This window comes from Gymnoscopelus microlampas (genome assembly GCF_963454915.1).
Source record: "Gymnoscopelus microlampas genome assembly, chromosome: 23".
Taxonomy (NCBI): Eukaryota; Metazoa; Chordata; class Actinopteri; order Myctophiformes; family Myctophidae; genus Gymnoscopelus; species Gymnoscopelus microlampas.
In genome coordinates this window covers 25656387-25676085 of record NC_139960.1, presented here as the reverse complement: position 1 = coordinate 25676085, position 19699 = coordinate 25656387, and the positions used below count along the sequence as shown (strand labels likewise).

At 44.9% G+C, this 19699-nt stretch overlaps 1 protein-coding gene across 1 annotated transcript; it reads left to right on the top strand.

Moving 5' to 3' along the window:
* Positions 1 to 744: 744 nt before the first annotated feature.
* golgb1 (golgin B1) lies at positions 745 to 19512 on the top strand. The gene is made up of 20 exons (XM_084049964.1): positions 745 to 833; positions 2414 to 2491; positions 2997 to 3188; positions 3449 to 3562; positions 3715 to 3870; positions 3973 to 4095; positions 4314 to 4427; positions 4612 to 5344; positions 5467 to 5543; positions 6512 to 6578; positions 7327 to 12394; positions 12515 to 12926; positions 13029 to 13262; positions 14066 to 14908; positions 15064 to 15257; positions 15348 to 15507; positions 17068 to 17168; positions 17303 to 17374; positions 17619 to 17709; positions 18093 to 19512. Exons 2-20 carry the CDS (start codon positions 2423 to 2425, stop codon positions 18228 to 18230), a joined length of 8958 nt encoding a protein of 2985 aa, XP_083906090.1. The 5' UTR covers positions 745 to 833; positions 2414 to 2422; the 3' UTR covers positions 18231 to 19512.
* Positions 19513 to 19699: the final 187 nt, after the last annotated feature.

Sequence of the window (19699 nt, the reverse complement as noted above, 5' to 3'; positions counted from 1 at the left end):
CAGATCCGGTTTGAAGCGCGCCTATTGTATCCGGTAATGTCTAAATGCATATGAATGCACGCACACGGACCGTTTCCGCATCCGATCTAGACCGGATCCGCAACATGTAAAGTGAATTGATCCCAGTCTAGCATTACGCAGCCCTAGCCTGTCCAATCATAGCCATGGATACACGACGGTCGTGACAGACGACCGTCATGGACGAACTTCGACCTGGTGTTTGCACTTTCTCCATTTACGGCCCGTACATCTACATAAAAGTTCAAATTTCAAATATAAAGTGCTTACCCCATGGCCATAAATGTTGCAATTATGTACGGGTTCTTAGTACACGTATGTTCTGTATTGTTCAATGAAAAGCATTTTAATCCAATTGGTGGCCATTTTTTTCATAGAGATATAGTGGATCAGAGTGCAATACACCTCCCAACCAATGGGGTCGCGTAACTGAAAGCATTTTGCGAAAATACGGAGGGAATGGCCACCAATCGAATTAAAATGCTTTTTATTGAACAATACGGAAAATACCGGTACTTTTGTGGGCTCGTACATAATTTTAACATTTGTTGCCATGGGTTAAGCACTTTATATTTGAAATCTGAACGTTTATGTAGAAGTACGGCCCGTAAATGGAGAAAAAGCAAACACCAGGTTGAAGTTCATCCATGACTGTCATGATATGACAGTCATGTTTCAGGGCTAGTCCAATCACTGCAGGGCAGACTCTGTTTCCGGGATGCTTGGTGGTGATGTGGCTGCTGTATGCACACAGACAACCATCTGAAGCAAAATATTAAAAGGCAGATCCTTGTACTGGACAGGCACTCGTACAGGTTAGTCAAACGTTCTTTCTGTAAAGGTTACACCATGCCGAGTTGTACTCGAAGGCTTTCATTCAATTCAATGACACAAAAACACAAACAAACAAACAGCAGGTTCGTTTGAAGTGAGCTGTCCTATGGTTGTTGCCGAGTTGTGTAGCTTGTTTAGCCAAGCTACGAAGAGAAGCTAGCCAGGGTTTGGTAGCTCCACTGCCCTACAAAGTCATAATTAACGTTCGTGAATCCTTATGCACGCTGGATGTATCTGAAGACACACGTGTCGTTATTATCTTATCTATGAAAGATAGCTATTCTTTAATCTAGGCTGGTATGGTCATAAACATGGACGTCACACTAACTAATGACGCAGCCGCAGTCGAGCAGTGGTGTAAAGTAACTAAGTATATTTACTCAAGTACTGTACTTTAGTTATAGGTATTTTTTTTTACTTTACTGGAGTATTTCCAATTTCAGTACTTTTACTTCTACTCCACTACTACATCTCAGAGGCAAATATTGTACTTTTACTCCTCTACATTATTTGAAAAGTTGCTTTGTAAATTTGTATTATTACAAAACATTAACCACTTCACATTTCGGCTATTTTCAAAAGATTTGTATACATTTGAAAAAATGGGACATTCTGCATGAGTACTTTATACTTTTGGTACTTTAAGTACATTTTGATACGAATACTTTAGTACTTTTACTGAGTTTACAAGTAAAAGTCCGGAATTCAAAATGTACTTGAGTAAAATTTACTCAAGTACATTTTGAATTCGGCACTTTTACTTGTAACAGCTAAAGTATTTCTATATTGCAGTATTGATACTCTTACTTAAATAAAAAATGTGAGTACCTTTTCCACCACTGCAGTCGAGTGTCCGAGATGTTCGGGACAAGTCGTTACTGCTGTCCGGTTTAACTCGACCAGTGGGTTTGGATTCACTGCTAAACTATTTTTGGGGAATTTCAGCAACATAAACAGACCCAATAGAGGCCCTATGCTTTTGTAGGGGCTGCCTGTAACCATTGGCATATACTGTACTGTACATAACTATACTGTACAGTGAGTGACTTGTTTACTAGATCTATTAACAAGGAACCAATTTTTGTTGTTGATGATCTATTGCTCATAAATCATATCAACACACATCAACCATTGTGTCTTCCTACCATATACAACATAATTGCACATTACAGGCAGTCATGGCTGTTTATGTAGATGTACAGCCGTAAATGGAGAAAAAGCAAACACCAGGTTGAAGTTGGCTGTTGGAAGACAGAGAAAACTACAGCCCAAGATTTTGTATTTTGATTTGTTGAAAAGGTTATTCATAAGCATTTGTAAGTTTGTCTATTTTTGGGTCTTATCATTGAAAATGTTTGTCTTTTATGCTCGAGTCCCTGGGACCCAAACTAGTGAAATGAGCTGATCTAGCTCACAACGTGTCGCGATGCAAGGCATTCTGAGCTCTTTTTTAATTTTTTAATTTCTTAGATTTTGATTTTTTCCCCCTATTGTATGAAGGTTTTTTGAAAAAAATGTTTGAATGTTTTTCAAACAACAACTTTGTTTTGATCTCCCACAGTGCATATTTATGTTGAGTCGTCTGGCCACTGTACTCCAGGAGCTCTCTGGAGAAGAGGCCCCAGATGGAGATCCACAGGTGAGAGCCAACATGCAAACATCCTCCATAATGATCAGACATCTTAATCCCGTCAGTTGCAGATTTGAATGTATTAATTCAAGATGTGATCTAATTGGACGCTTGTGCACCCTAGTCTGGTTCCAAATGCACAATACCTTCAATAATCACAAGTGGATCGATTAACCATTAGGGATATATGCGTGACTGACCAAAATATGTTTTTATTCTAGTGTTCTTAAGAAAGATGAATCCATCAATCGGAGCCTTTCGGCAGCACTATAGACCTTTTGTCTATTCTTTAAAAAAATAAAATTTCTAATTGGACCCCCAGGAACAATTAATCTATTATTGTTTGTGTGTTATGTTATTCTGACTGAAGTCTTTCTCTTTTCAAGTTGCTATAATTTTGTGTGTGTGTGTGTGTGTGTGTGTGTGTGTGTGTGTGTGTGTGTGTGTGTGTGTGTGTGTGTGTGTGTGTGTGTGTGTGTGTGTGTGTGTGTGTGTGTGTGTGTTGCCTTGGCAGGACGGACTGGTGCCTCAGGTACTTCCAGGGGAGGAGCAGGACCCAGTGGGGACTCAGGTGTCCGAGGAAGCCATGGAGAGACTGGCCCACCTGGAACCGCTGGTGTTCCAGCTGAAAGAGCTCATTAGAGAGAAGGACGGTCAGCTGGCCCAGAAGGATGCTGATCTGGTCAGCAAAGATGCACAGCTCAAGGCAAGTAATTTGTGCATGTTCTCAATCATTTTCTACTAGCGTCTCTATTCTGCTGCAAACATTCATTTAAAATAGCAGATCTACAAGCGCACAATGTGCCACATTGTGAGCTTGTAGATAGGCTTTTTTTGGCAAATAGTTATGGTGTTGGGGGGGGGGGGGGGGGCAAGGATAGAGCCAAAAAAGGGGGGTCTTAAAAGGTTTAAGTGGTAAATTGTTGAGGTTTTCTTTTTTAATGAGGTTTTGTTGAATGTTCGCAGAATGAAAGAGAAACAGCAGAGACTCGCTTCACCAAACTGAAACTGCAGGCCAAAGCCAAGATGGCTTCTCTCACCAAACAGATATCTGAGTTGAAAGGACAAGAAGGAATAACTGTAAGTTATTCCATTGAGCAATAAAATACCCAAGTCTCACATGTTTACCGCAAACTGATGGGTCCAAACCTCTTGTATGTACAGCTTTGTGTTTTTTGTGCTGTAGATATCAAGGTTTCTTGTGTGTTCTACATCTGTCCTCTTTCCATCAGAGTCCAGACAGCTCTTTTACAGGATCTGGTGGCGCTGCAGAGGAGGAGCTGAAAAACAAGTTGTTAGAGGAGGAGGCCAACAGCAGGGCTCTTCAGGAACACCTCAACACCACCCAGCAGCTCCTTCAAGATAAAGAAACGGCTCATGCTGAGCAGGTAATATCATAATCATGAGTCATGACACCTCCATATGTTTTCAAAGGTTTTAAGTGTTTTCAAAGGTTCTGACAGACAGAGGTGTTGTGGTTGTGCCCTTAGCTGCGAGTGCTGCAGACTGTCGTGTTTGAGAAGGACGTGCGTTTCCAGGAGCAGGTCCAGAAACATGAGGACGAACTACTGAGGGTCACCATGCAATCTCACAGTGACACTGAGCTCCAGCAGGTGCCACATTCAGTAACATTTGAAGCTGATCAATATTATTGTTGTCCCAATACATTTTGTGATTGATTTAAGAGTCAGTTCATGAACGCATGAAGAAGTTAGAATTCAATTATGTGCTGCTCAAGTAAAAATGTCAAAACCGTCACTACACAATTCCATGCATGTTCACTATTCATCATCATATGTCATCGTATTCAGACTCTTGTTTGTTTCCCCAGGCCCTGCAAACATCCCAGCGGCGGTGTGAGGAACTAGAGGAAGCCATTCGCTCGCGTTCTCAAGTTCTCGAAATGCTTCAGCAGGAGCTCAACAGTGCTGATCAACAAAAGCAGGTGCAGCTCCCATTCCGACCGGATGCCATGTTGACAATTAAATTGCTGAATTTGACACTAGCCGACTGTAATCAATACAGACAGGCGTGCTCCCACTTCTCAATCTAGATGGCCTTAAGCATTGTTTGGCTCAACCACCCATCTCACACCCACTTATGCCCACATTTCTTTGCTCTCTCTCTAGATCCTAACTGCTCAGTTCCGCCAGATGGAGCAGGAGCTGGCTGAGGGTGCCAGGCAGAGGGAGGAGGACCAGCAGAAGTGGGCCCAACAGGCCACACGCACCGAAGAAGAGCTAGAAACGCTCAGAGCCGAAAATGAATTCTTAGACAGAGAGAAAACAGAGGTGGCCGAGCAGTTGAGAGATATGACCAACACAAGAGAGGCAGAGCAGGCAGCGTTCATCGCTAGAGGTGAGGCTTTTGAGAAAGAAATGATGGAAGAAGTTGCCAGATTGGAGAGTGAGCTTGATTCAGTAAAAGAGGCAGAGTTTGCAGCTGTCCAAGCCAGCCGCGACGCGACAGAGAGAGACGGGATGGAAATCGCTCGGCTTGAAACAGAGCTCGCGTCTGTGAATGAGAAGTTAGAGCTGGCGGCCGCCCATGCCGTCCAGGAGAACATGGAGAGGGAGATAGTGGAAATTGATACGTTGCAGAACGAGATCGCTTCTCTTAGAGAAGAGCAGGGAAAGAGCCAGAAGAGGGACGAAACCTTAGCTGAAGTATGGAGACGTCTCCATGCCTTGGCTTTGGAGGACGTTCATGAATCAGAGGAAGAAAGCCCAGTCCCAACCGATCTCTCCCCTTTCCTGGGAACTCTGCAGTCCCTGGAGGCCCAACTGATGAGGCTGAGAGAAGAGCGGGATAAATATGAGGAGCGCTGTGCCCAAGTCACTCATAGCATGGAGGTCGTTCAGGGTAAGAGAATCATCCACACACCTGGATTTTTTATGTCTGCTGTACTGTAGTATGTCGAGTCCCCTTAAGCCGTATGCCAACGTGATGTGACATCTAAGTTGAATGAGCTTTTATTTTTTCAGAGCAACTAAATAGAAGTACATCGGAATGTGAGGAGGCCGTTGCCAAGATACAACACCTGGAGCAGGAAATTGGAACGGTTAGTAGTAAGCAAGCAATTAAGGACCCCCAATTAATATGATTTGGCTGCGGACGACCATTTGAAAATAGTTTTTTAAAATCTACAATCTCAGATATAGCCGATGTGTGTAGGGTTAACGTGGGTAAACTGATTTGGATGCTATATTAACTAATATTGCTGGGGACCCCTTGGAACCCCCCCAAGGGCCCCTGGGGGTCCCGGGACCCCACTTTAAGAACCACTGCTTAGTGAAATGTCTTTGTCATCTCTGCAAAACTAAACTGAAATCCCTAACTTCTCTATAATGAGTTTCTGAAATCCTTTGTCTATATTAGCATGATTAAGCTAAATGTGGGAGCTACTGGAAATTAAAGCATTAAATAGGGCGATAATGTTTCGGCTGCCATTGCCGTGGGCTCAGTGTAAAATGATGAACAGTGTTTATTAATAGTCCCTCCCTGACTATAAAGTCATACCATCCGACAACTGAAAACATTCCTAAATTGCCCTCATGTGTCCTTTATACACTGTTACACCATATTCCCTCCTGGGGTTAAAGAGACGCAGTTTGTTCAGACAGTCAATTCGGCTATTTGAGCACACCCACAACACTTCGACCTGGATCAGTTTTGTCTGCTTTGTTGTCTGTCAGGAGACAGACGGAAGGACAGAGGCAGTGCTTTGGGTCACTGCTGATGCTGTGTGACCTCCCCAGCGATAAAGGAAAATGCGGTTTTAGTAAAACGTTAATCCCTGTTAGGACTGTAGCCTCAGATGATCTAGTAGGCAGCACTGTGCACCTGACTGTATGGTGCTGGGACACACTGTGGTCTTGCATTGTAACAGCAGACATTGTAAAACGGCCATCCTATCATCAATTCTGTCCACCCTATACAAGGAAGTTTCAGTGTGAGGAATGATGAATCATAGTGTGAACAGCTTCTGTGTTCAAAAGTAGCTCACATTTTGATCTCTTTTTTCCCTAGTTGTCTGAACCTCTGGGACAGGATGTGATTGAACCAGCAGTGCCGGAAACATCTGATGCTGCAAAAGGTAAGAAATATGACTTCAAGGGAGACTGTACCCCGAAAGAGAACGAATACATGCAAGTTATTTGATCTTACTTTAGTGAATATATACTCTTCCCCAATTCTGGGAACAAGACAGAAAATACTTTAGATATTTGTGTCATTAAGCAGCACTTTTGGAGTTGGTCCGTTGACAGGGAATGGAGAAATTGTTTGCTCACAGAATGTTTGTTCAAGCCTTTGCACGCAAGTGCACTTTACTTGATTAGTAGTGCTTACATCCTGCATACTATTACAGTGTCCGCAATGTCATCCTCCTCCTACCAATGATTGAATTTATGTCACAGCAGACTAAAATGTATACATAAACATAATCATGTACATACTGACTGTAATATAATATTTACGTTTTTTTAAATTAAGTTTTGAAGCATTTATCTCCCTCCAAATTATAAATGTGGAATTTGATCTGTGTTGCATCCTGCCAGCAGCGCACGCCCTCTATTAATGTGTTTGTTCTGCCTTAGAAGACATTGTTTTGCCAAGGCCAGTCAGACTAAAAGGCATGAAGACTATAATACACAACATAACAGATGGTTGTGATCATGTTACTGCCAAATCCAGTCCATTTACCTGTTGTTACTAAACTTGAAAGACTGGTTTATTGAAAAGTGCTAATTCTCATTTGTCACAACAAACACTAATTATTGTGTCGGTAACATGAACATGAAAGCATTTAATTTGTTTTCTTTTTCTTTTGTTGACTTCCTCAGCACAAATCTTGGCTTTGGAGCAGCGGTTGTTGGAGAAGGATAATGAGCTGGCTACCTTGAAAGAATGCCTCTTGCTGGCTAAAGAGCAAAGCTCTGAGGGTGCAACAGAAGACATTTGTGATCAGACTCCAGAACAGGATCATGATGCAATCAGGGCCTCCTGTGACAGTCCACTAGCCTTGCCTGACCTCGTGGAGGACACCCCAGAAGAGGAGACGACCCTGGTGGCGGAGGACACGTCCGTTTGTGCTGATAACGAGAGCAGCCCAGAGCTCATTGGACGCCAGTCCGAGTCACCGGGAGAATCTAAAGGGGCCTCCTCAGATGAGATGGTCACCAGCAGTGACTCAGAAGTGGCCCACAGTAGCTGGACCCTGCTGGAAGCAGTGAACCAAGAAAGTAGCCAGGAGTGGCCCTCCATAATTCAAGACTTTGGCCAGCTACAGCTACAGTCGTGGGAAGAGACCAGCATGGAGCAGGAAACGTCCACCGTTCAAGTGGCATCTTCCTCTGTTGTCATCCGAGAAACTGTGCATGTTCAGCTGACTCAGCAGGGTGCCTCCACCACTGACTCCAACTTCCCCCCAGGCCAAGTCTTTGCCCAGGCATTAGCAGACGAACTCCAGAAGAGGTACAGTGAGCTTCTGGCTGAACTCCAGAGGCTGAGAGAGACATCGGCTGAGTCACAAGAGAAAATTCATAGCCTTGAAGAAGAAAAGCAGCTGCTGGTAGCTGTCAAAGAAGAGATGGAATCCATGGTCCAGAACTTTAAGGAGGAGCTCAGTGAAGCCAGAGACGAGATGCATAAACTCTCCCAACAGTGTAGCTCTGTAGAGGAGAAACATGTTGTTGAAATACACCTTTTAGAAGAGCAGTTAAACATCTTGAATGCTGAAAGTGAAACCAAGGAGCAGAGGATCAAGGCAATGCAGACTGACCTAGACGCCGTCCAGCAAGCCCTTTCTGAACAGGAGGGCCACGCTAGGATGCTGAGTGCACAGCTGGAGGACAGGGAGTTGCTCTCCTCTGACCTGGAGCGTAAGCTCCAAGATATGGAGAATAGCCTGCTGGAATACTCCCAGACAACAGACCTGAACAACACTTCTTTGTCAGAGAAGAACTCTGAGATCAGTGAGCTGCAGCTTCGTGTGATGCAGAAAGATCAAGAGATGATGGAGTTGAATGACGGCATGTCTGCCAAGCTTCTCCAAGCAGGAGAGGAGAAGTTTATGATTAGCAGTGAGGTCAAGAAGCTGAAGGAGCAAATATCGGAACTAGAGAATGTCAGATCAGGGCAACAGGAAGTGAAGGACGAGGGCTTAGTAGATGTTTATGATGAGCTTGCTACTTTGAGAAAGGACAAGGAGGAACTTACAACCCAGCTTGCAAACTTGAAGAAGAAATGTCAGGCAGCACTTGTCCAACGCAAAGAACTCATGAAGAAAGTGGCTGATTTTGAGGAGGAGGCCAAGAAATGGAAAGGGCAAGATGGCAAAGCAACAGTGGAGACTCCCGTGAATATACCTGAGGTAGAAAAACCGAGAGCAAAGGAAATTCAGGAAATGGAAACTGTTCTCGAGGAAGTAAGGCAAACTTTGAGGTCCAAAGAAGAAGCAGTCAGGAGTCTTGAGCAGAGAATCGGCGAACAGGAACAGATTCTGTCTGAAACCCTTGTTCAGAACAAAAAGCTAAGTGAAGAAGCTCAGCAGACTGACAATACAGAAATGACTGAGTTACAATCCCACGTGGCCTCTCTAGAGGCAGAGTGTGAAACACTACAGAAAAAACTACTCGAAGCCCAGCAAGCTCGCAAGGAAACCATTCGCAAAGCCAAAGAGAAAGACAGGCACCACCGGGAACAGCTAAAACAGCAGAAGGAAGAATACAATGAGCTTTTGGAACGTTTTGAGAAGCAGGATGGTGAGCGGGAATTTCTTGTAACTAAACTGAGAGAATTAGAGGAACAGCAGGCACAGAGAGATGTAATCACAGAGAAAGAGGTTTTACCTCATCAAGAGACAGTGGCTCTCACTGAAACACAAGAGAAGCCAGCAGCAGGTGACTGGGTCCAAGAGGACTGGGTGGATTTCAGTGAAAGCGATTCAGCACATCAGCAGTGTGATAAACCCATTGGGCCTCCCGTGGAGCAGCCCCTAGGCCCCTCTGCAGAAAAAAATGGGTGTCTGCAAACTCTCACAGAGGAGGATCAGGCTGTGCAGATGACGTGCAAACAGTTGGAGTTCCAGTTGCAGCAGACCCAGGCCAGTCTCTCGCTGAAGGAAACTGAGCTTATCAACTTGGGCAAGGAGTTGGATTCCCAGAAAGCAAAGGAACAGCAGATTGACGTTCTTTTGGAGGAGATGGACTCTCTAAGGGAGAAGTGTCGCCAGGCAGAGTCTTATGCAGAAACCTTGAAAAAGGAGGTGGAGGCTGCAGCTGGGGCAATGTCTGCAGAGGCCTCTGTTGTAAGTCTGCAGGCTGAAATGGAGGAATTCAAACAGTTCCTCGACAACAAGAACAGAGAGATAATTGAGCTAAGTCAGCAGCTCAGTGAGCAGAACACACTCCTTCGTTCCATGCAGGACACAGTGTTTGAGAAGGACCAACTAATAGCTTCCCTACAGGAAGGTCTGATGGCTGAGCAGGAAAAGGTGCAGAGACTCGAGGCTGTGGTTCCTCAGAAACAAAAGGGAGAAAAGGACAATGAGGCCAAGATCCAGCAGCTTCAGCGGAAACTTCAGGCTGCTCTGATATCCCGCAAAGAGGCCCTCAAAGAAAGCAAGGCCCAGAAAGAGGCACTGGCCTCTACGGAGAAACTCATAGCTGAGCTGCAGCAGAATGTGGATCTTAAGGAGTGTGAGCTAGAGAAGTTGAGGGTAGAGAGAGTTAGGTTGATTGAGGAGGTTGATCGTACCTTACTTGAGAACCAAAGCCTAGGGTCGTCCTGTGAAAGCCTCAAGTTGGCAATGGAAGGTATAATAACGGAGAAAGATGCTTGTAAGAGAGAAGCTGAGTTTGCCAAGGAAGAAGCTGCCAGGAACTGCAGAGAATATGAGGATAAGGTTCAAGGTATGAAGGATGAGTATGAGACTCTGCTCAAGTCCTATGAAAATGTGAGCGACGAAGCAGAGCGTGTGAGACGCGTCCTTGAAGCCGCCAGACAGGAGAGACAGGAGCTTGCAGCCAGAGTGAGGGCTCATGAGGTGGCTAGGCAGGAAGCACAACAGCAGGCAGAGGAGGCACAGAAAGAAGTGGATTCTATTAAAGATAAAATGAGAAAGTTCGCTAAAACGAAGCAGCAGAAAATATTGGAGTTGGAGGAGGAGAATGAGAGGCTTAGGGAAGTGGAGGAAAAGAAGACAGTCAGAAGAGACGACAGGGCACTGAAAGCTGAGCTTGAAAGACTTCAGGAAGAGCTGGGAAATTTTAATGCTGATTTGGATTCTATAAAAGCTGAAAGGGACTGTTTACAGCAACAGGTTGCCGAGTTGAAGGAAGAACTTGCCCACAAGGTAGAAAAAAGGAGTCAAATTTCACCTACATCCTCAAGCTCTGAAGTTGTTGTGGAAGAGTCTGTCGTTGCCCAGCAAACATGCAGTGTCATGGCTGAAACCTCCCAAGATGAACGTGAGAGTAATTCTGAAGAACAGCCTGAGGCTATAGAGCAAGCACCATCTGAGGAAGTAGTTTCACTATCTGCACCCGAAACACAATTACAGTCTACTGAGGAGAGGTCAATGGAAACAAATAAAGATAACCAGATTGTTTTGGAGGGTAAAATCAGGGAGATGGAGGCAGAACTTGGTGCAGAGAGAGAGCTTAGGCAAGAACAGGAGGCCACACTCAAGGCTGAGCTGGGCTCACTACAAAAGCAACTCCAGGAATGTAAAGAGACGGAGCAAAGCCTTGTGAACTCTCTACAACAGTGCCTCCAAGAGAGCAAAGACAAAGAACAGAGCTTCATGGAGGAAATGTCTAAACGGGAAGCCCATTTTAAAGAGCTCCGCAGTAGCCTTGAGGGTGAGAAAGATGACCTGGAGGAGCGTCTGATGAACCAATTGGCCCAACTCAATGGCAGCATCGCTGGCTACCAGCAAGAGTCAACAGACAGCCGAGAGCGCATGGCTGAGCTCCAAAGGGAAGTGGAGGGGTTGGAGACAGAGCGTGCTGAGCTGGAGGCCGAGACGCTGAGTGAAAAGGACAGAGCAGCCCGACTAGAAGAGGACAAGAGGCAGGCACAGAGAGAGAGGGACGAGGCAGAAGCACAGTCTGGCAAGCAAAGAGAGTTGGAGCAACAGCTCAAGTCGGCTCAGAGGGTCAAAGAGGGCAGCCAGAGCCGAACACGTCAGCTGGAGGAACTTCTGAGGGAAAAGCAACTGGAAGTACGTCAGATGCAAAGGGACTGTATCAAATACCAGGAGAGGATCAGTGAACTGGGCAGGGAAGCCAAGGCACTGCAGCTAGCCCATGACGAGCTCCACCGAGAGTTGGAATTTTCCCATGCAGAAACCTCTAAGACCCTGGAGGAAATGAAGAGGACTGAATCTGACCTGGTGGGCTGCAAATCCCAACTGGAGGATGCCCAAAAACAAGCCAGCCAGGCCCTATCGGAGAAGACGGTTTCTGAACAGGCGGCGCTGCAAAGGGAGGCGTCCATAAAAGCTGAGGCGGAGCAGACCTTAGACTCTGTAAGATTCAGGCTGGGGGCTGAGCTCAAGCAGGTGGAACTGAGGTTGGAGGATGCTTACAGAGAGAGGGAAAAAGAAGAGGAGGCCACGTTGGAGGCCAGGAACATGGCAGCGAGCGCTGAGAAACGGGCCCAGGAAATGCAGGCTCGACTAGATGAATCCCTGGCTAGACTGGCCGCCTTTTCACGCTGCATGTCCTCACTGCAGGATGACCGGGACCGGGTATTGGATGAAACCCGGCAGTGGGAGACCCGCTTTAACAGCACTCTTCAGGGGAAGGAGTCTGAAGTACGTGAGGCTGAGACACGAGTCAAGGAGCTGGCTGAACAGCTGCAGAAAGAAACTACCCAGAGGGAGGAACTACAGCTTTCAGTGGACAGGTAAGGATTCTCTGTTTTGTGAATTGATGAATTACTTTGTTTAGTTTACGTGTGTGTGTGTGTGTGTGCGTGAGAACATGAATTTCAAATGTTGACATTGATTGACATCTTTCATTATAGACTGCTGAAAGTAGACAAAGATTGGGTGCTTAGAATGGACGAGGAGGAAAAGAAATTAAGAGAAACTATGGCTGTGCTGGAGGAGAAGAAGGGGAAGCTCGAGCAAGCTATGGCCCAAATACAGAGCACACAGGCTGAAGCCAGCACCCTGGAAAGTGAGGTGGAGGGGCTCCGTAACAGGGTCCGAGCACTGGAGGAGGCTGTTGGGAGGCTTCAGGGTGAAGCTGACCAGGCCAGGACAGAGCTGAGGGAGAGGGAAGCCGAGGAGAGGAGGCTGTGTCTAACTGTGGAGCAGCTGGAGACGGACCTACGTTCATCCAAGGCCCTGACAGAGAGCCTGCAGACAGAGCTGAGTGAGAAGGAGAGGAGAGAGGTGGAGTTGCTTGGAGAGAAGGAGCAGGCTGTCACTCAGGTACTTTATTTGCAACATGTACGATGTTATTTTTGCAATGATATTGCTGCAGCAACTGTTCGTCACAGTTTGTTCCTCACAGTTTGCGTTTGATTCCCTCAGGCTGCAGAAGAGGCTAGAAGAGAGGCTGACAGCAGGGCACAGGAAGCAGAAACAGAGTTGGAGCAGAGAAGAGAGGAACTGCGAGATCTGGAAGCTAAACTACAGAAGGCGAAGGAAGACGGCAACCACAGTAAAGCCAGACTGGACTCCTTTACAAAGGCCATGGGCTCTTTGCAGGATGATAGAGACCGTGTTCTCAACATGTACAAACAGCTGGAAGAGAAACACCTGCAGGTAAAATATGGATAATAAAAATGTTACACTACATACACTACAGTATGTTCTATAGTGTATTATTCCATGGCCACACATAATACTTGATTCTGATAAGCCGAATGCTGTTCTAAATTAATGAAGTGTATTGTATTAACCGTAATTTAAGCTAATATTAGCTACAAGCCATCCTTAAAAACATGTATTTTTATACTAGAACACCTGAACGTAAATGTATGTACAGTACAACTAACTGTATGTGTTGATATTGTGGTAAAAGCCTAAAGTATGTCTATTGTCACCTGACTGTCTCAGTTGCCAAGTAAGGCAATGTTTATACCATGAATATAGGGCATAGCAGTGGCGCCCATTTTGTGGTGCCACAGATAGAAAACCCATCAATATTTCCCATAGAGATTTTCGAAAATATTTATATTAATTGTTTTAATTATTTTAACCAAGCCATCCAGGCTCCTGGTGAATCATGACCATACAATATTTGATTCTGTGTCGAGAAATATTTTTTGACAGAGAATCAAATGTTTTATGGTCATGATTCACCAGTAATTTATATAAACATTTTCGGAAATCTCTATGGGAAAAATGAATGGGGTTTCTGTCTGCGGCACCACAAAATGGCCGCCACTGTTATGCCCTGAAGTGGTTGACAAATATCTTAATAGTTGGTAAGTGAGCATAGTATAAGTGGGATAATCAAAATATAATGCACTCTACGGAGGCAAACTGCAGAGGTAATTAGCCTCCGCATTGCTGAATTTCTTTAGGGTCGGCAATGTTGTCAACTCAGTCTTTTGCACTCTCAGGTAATGATGGAGAAGGATGCTCTGATCCAGGAGGCCGCAGGGGAGAACAACAGCCTGAAGGAGGAGCTGCGCTCACTGCTCGTCCAGAGAGATGACCTGTACGCCGAAAAGGCCAAGCTGGCGGCCCAGCTTCACGGCTACCGCGAAGAACTCAACCAAGTCCTCAGCATGAAGGAGTCGCAGCACAGGAAGCTCCTGGCTGCACAGCGAGAGCGCATCACCTCCCTGGAGAGTGAGTGTGATGCCCTGGAGACTCAAGTAAAGAACCTCAGCGGAGACAGGGAGGTAGAGGCAGGGGCTGTACTAGGCAGGGTGGAGAGGGAGACCCTCAGTCAAACCAGTGACAGCGTCAGGGTCCAGCAGACGAGAGACGCCCCCGGGGCAGAGGTTGAGAAGCTGAGGGAGCAGCTACAGGCTGCCAGGGAGCAGGCGGAGGCCCTGGAGTACAACGTGCAGCACCAGAGGGAGGAGCAGGCCTCCAAGGCCAAAGAACTTGCTGAGTTGCGCTGGGAGGGAGGCGTGATGCGGACAGAGTCGGAGAGTGCCCAGGAGAGGGTGGCAGAGTTGGCTCGAGACCTGATGGTGATTGAGCAGAAGCTGGTAGAGGAGAAGGAAGTGACGGCTGAACTGAGGGCAGAGAACCAGTCGTTTGGGAAGGCCATGGCCTCCCTTCAGGACAGCAGGGACCAGGCGGTAAATAAGGCCCAGGAACTGAGCCTTCGGCTGGATGAGATGAGCAAGGCAGTGGCCCTACCAGCACTTAGCAGCCCGGGAGGCTCCACCGGAGAAGTGTGGGGCCTGAAGAATGCACTACAAGCCCTGCAGAATGATAGGGAAAGACTGGTAAGAGACGTGTTCTGAACTTTAAATGCCTGCTTTGGGTCAAATTCACTACATTCATAGCAACTCTACTGATACAGTTCATGTCGACATAGCTGCTTACATTAATTTTAACGTTTTTTCGCGGGGCTTTTTTTTCTGTGTGTTTTAACTTGCAGCTGGAACAACTACAGCAACAAACCTCTGAGCTCCAGAGGAAGAAGTTAGAGCTGGCTCGACTGGGAGCGGGAGAACTGATTAAAGTCAGCCAGGAGTTATTTGAGGAGAGGACAAAAGCTGAGGAAACACTGAGTATCATAAAGCAACTGGAGGACATGGTGGAGATGGGCAAGCAGGACATCGAAACGCTCCAGTGAGAAACAATGCTATCATTATGTCGCTAACAAAGCAGCATGTCAAGGAAATGTTTGACGTGGGATACTGTGTGTTCTTCTCATTGCAGGCTGGAGCGTATTGACTGGATGGCTCAGGCAGAACAGCTGAAGCAACAGACCCTTGCCACCCTCTCAGAGCGTGACCAACAGCTACGCCAACTTACTGCCATGCTGGAGGAAGCTCAGGCTCCTAAGCCCAAACTCCTACAGGAGCACTACCAGAGACAGGTAAGCATCAAAACAATTGTCCATGGACTGTGAGTACATGTATAAAAACACCTATTTTTAAAATAGATTTTATATTCTTTATGCACGTGCGATGTGCGTGCTTGTGTGAGGAATGAGGAGAGATAGAATTCAGAATCAACTATGTCACTTGACAGGTTTTCAGGTGTAAAGAAGTGTGTCAAATTTTTTTTCATACAAGCACTATTTGTAGTTTTCAGGAAAGGTAAGAAGAATAGAGATTGAAAGAAAGAACAAAAGAAACAAGGATAAAAACTGTCAGATAGGCAAAAGACATCTTCACTTTGGTTTAGCCTTGCTTGCATTTCATGCTTTTAAATCAAATCAAACTTTATTTATATAGCACAAAAACAACAACTGTTGACCAAAGTGCTGCACAGAAACAATTGAGCATCAACAAGAACACAAGCAAGTGCACTGCACTCACATGCACTTGACATACACATAAATAACATAAAATAATTCAAGTAAAGTGGAAAAAAAACCTCAGATGTAATTAAAAGCCAGGGAAAATAAATAAGTCTTGAGTAAGGATGTTGCCATTCAGAGGCCTGTTTCAGAGTGGTGTTTATGACTGTGTATAGCGCAGCCTGCTTATTTGCCATTATTTCATTGTGGATGGTAATGTTGTAATCAAAACCTACAGTTAATGTTGGTTTTAAGAGCACACTGGTGTTAAGTAGCCTATGACGGCAGCAGGAGCATCCCCCATTCTCTTCTCTTTCACTGTGATTATTATGTGCACCAGAGAGCTGTCATTCTATTGGTAAACACAATAGAATGACCAATACACGTAGTCGTCATGCTAGGGCAGCTAGGCAATAAAATAAAAAATCACACCCTGTGTGAAGGTAGCGGCGCCTTTGATACATTTTGTCATCGATATGTGTTTATAATGTGTTTATAGCCACGTGTCACGTGAAGCTTGACCAATCACTTTGTTGACGGGTCTGACCAATCAGAACGTTGACGGTGAACACGGACAAAGTCAGGTATAGAGCAGGAGGCGCCGCTAAAAATGACGGGTCTGACCAATCAGAACGTTGACGGGTCTGACCAATCAGAACGTTGACGGGTCTGACCAATCAGAACGTTGACGGTGAACACGGACAAAGTCAGGTATAGAGCAGGATCCGCTCTATACCTAAAGGTACAGAGCGGCTAGCGCCGCTAAAAATGACGGGTCTGACCAATCAGAACGTTGACGGGTCTAACCAATCAGAACGTTGACGGGTCTGACCAATCAGAACGTTGACGGTGAACACGGACAAAGTCAGGTATAGAGCAGGATCCGCTCTATACCTAAAGGTATAGAGCGGCTAGCGCCGCTAAAAATCTTACATGCTAGACGTTTTTGTCGTGATGTCGCGGGACGTTGCAGATGCCACATCGCTGGTCACAATACAAGAGGTAAAGACGCACACTTGTCGTTCCCAGCCTTCATATTCAGGCCGAACGCAGGAAACTTGACGGTGTTGGCAAAATCGGGTTGAAATTGAGATGAATTTGTGAAGCCTGATTCCTGTTATAATTTTCCTCCAGGGGACAGAGGAAGTGGACAGCGCTCCTGGGGCCCCACAGGAGCGCAGTAGCTCCCTAGAGGGCCATACCTACATAGCTGAGGTGAAAGAGCTGCAGAGGAGGTAATTGATCATTAAGGAGGATGGACTAGGTAGTAGCTAGCAGTACGAGTCCTACTACCATGTAGTCACATTTGACTTAACATTTGCATGTGCTCTCTTAGAAACAAAGTAAACGTTAAACTTTCCTCTGTCAGGCTGGATGAGGAGACGCAACAGAGGATGTTAATCGAGGAGCAACTGATGGCCTCACAGGATCTTCTAAAGCGGTATGAGGCCATCATTTTACGTCAGATAAACCCAGTGTTCTCTCTTCTGCAACTTATGCCCCCCATATCCTGTGTTGCTCTCAGATTTTTCTGTTGGCCGTATTCACACAGCAGCCATTTTGCTTTTACTTCATACTGGGGCACCCCAAGAGTGAAACAGCCACTGTGTGAATATAGTCAATTATCTGTCTAAACACACATTTATAATAGGACATTTATGACTGTGTCTGTTTGATGTCATCAGTTATACCCAAGGTGAATGGCAAGCTGCACATGAAGGACAGCACTCAGAAACAGCTGTCCTCATAGAGCCACCAGAGGGAGTGGTCACTCGAGTAAGGACCAGTCATTTTTTATATCTCTGTGATGTTGTCACCACTTTTAGTACAGGGGTTCTCAAAGTTTTGGTGACTGAGGGCCAATTTGAGGAGCCTACATTGGAGGGAAGGCAGAATTAAAAAGCTGTTTGACAAACATGTCTCATGTCTCTCTTTTGAGAACCTCTGATTTAAAGGGAAAGTACAGTATACATTAAAATATTAATTTCTTATTTATTTCTAATAAAATATTTATTTTCACATGGACGTAATATGAGCCGCACTAAAATGTTTTTTTTTCATTGGTCTATGGGCCACACATTGAGAACCCCTGCTCTTGTGATAACGGTGTATGTTTTAAATATTCCCTGTAACATCACCCTCAACTTGTCCTTTCACAGAGTCGGAGAGGTGGCCCAGGACTGATGCGGATGCTCCGCGTGGCCTTCTGTTCCCGCCAACGCACTCCTCTCCTTTTCTCCCTATACCTGCTCACTGTGCACGTCCTACTGCTGCTGTGCCTGGGAGGTTACCTATGAGACCACACACACACACACACACACACACACACACACACACACACACACACACACACACACACACAAAGAGAGAACATGAAAATGACATAGACTAAACCCAAGCCATCACCATATCATACGTTACATAGTAAACATAGTAACAAAAGGGATGACATTCTAAACACAAGTGATGCACTTTTTTTATACACTACAGGAAATGTGTCCTAAACTTTTAACCAAAGTGTGTAGATTTGCAGAGATAGCTGAGCGCAGTTGTCAATAATTTCTTAGCATACTGTACAAGGTGCAGTTATGAGCCTGAAAAGATGTTTGTTTTATGCTATAAAGGGATATAGCTTTAACGTGTGTGATAATGTTTAGATTTACAATCTGGTCTAGTGTTTTGGCCAACAGCGTTTTCCATGTGCCATTGCATTCGGATGGAAAGGGGTCAATTAATATACTTAGATGGCTTGAGGTTTAGGATGTGGTTGAAATTGCACCCATCCTTTTCTCTTTTACTCGTGTGTAATGCACAACACTTGAGCACAGTGCAATTTTCCTTTTTAGACTAACAACATTCCGACCATAATTTATTTTCTTTTACTTTCCTTTGCAAATAGTTCAAAAAGATTATTGTTGACATGATGATGGGCTCATAAGGAGTGTGAGGTTCTACAGCTGTTTTACAGTTTGTATTTCTGTATGTATGTGGACTTAAGCCTCATTTATACATTGTTGTATGACCGTGTTGCTCATTGAAAATAACTGATTTTCAACATAAAAATGTGATACTTCATACACACACACACACACACACACACACACACACACACACACACACACACACACACACACACACACACACACACACACACACACACACACACACACACACTCACTAGTATATCTTAGGCTTTAATTTAATTTTCTCTATCCAGTCAGGTTTCTTATCCATGCTTTTGTTGCACACGTTTAGGTTGGTTGCTTTTATTATGGTTGACTGGTTCCAGTAGGTGGAATTTTACCAGTGTGGATCCATTCCAGTTCCTTAGAGAAAACAAAAAACTTTTTCTTGTCATTTTGTCCTTTGTGTTGATTCTTCAGCCTAATTTATTACCCAAAGTTAAAATGGTTAAATGTCTTCTGTCAGACCGTCCTCTGTGTTATCTTTAATGAATCACTTTGTTTAATGACATTATTCTTAAACACATTATCTTGTAATTTGGCTTCACTGAAGTAAAGTTTAATGTAAAATACCTTGTATAAGGGCTGTATAAAAATAAAGTAATGAAGTTTGTAATGGTGTAGAATTGCCTGACTTTTTAAAAGTTTTTTTAAAATTAATTTTGTGTTTCCATTGGTAGACACTAGACAGGCAGATAGCAGCCTAGTTGGTGGATGTGAAACTTATCCAATAAATCAATGGGCAGGCAAGGGGAGTGGTGGGAGGGGGGCGAGGCAAAATAAATCATCAAAAAATAGTATAT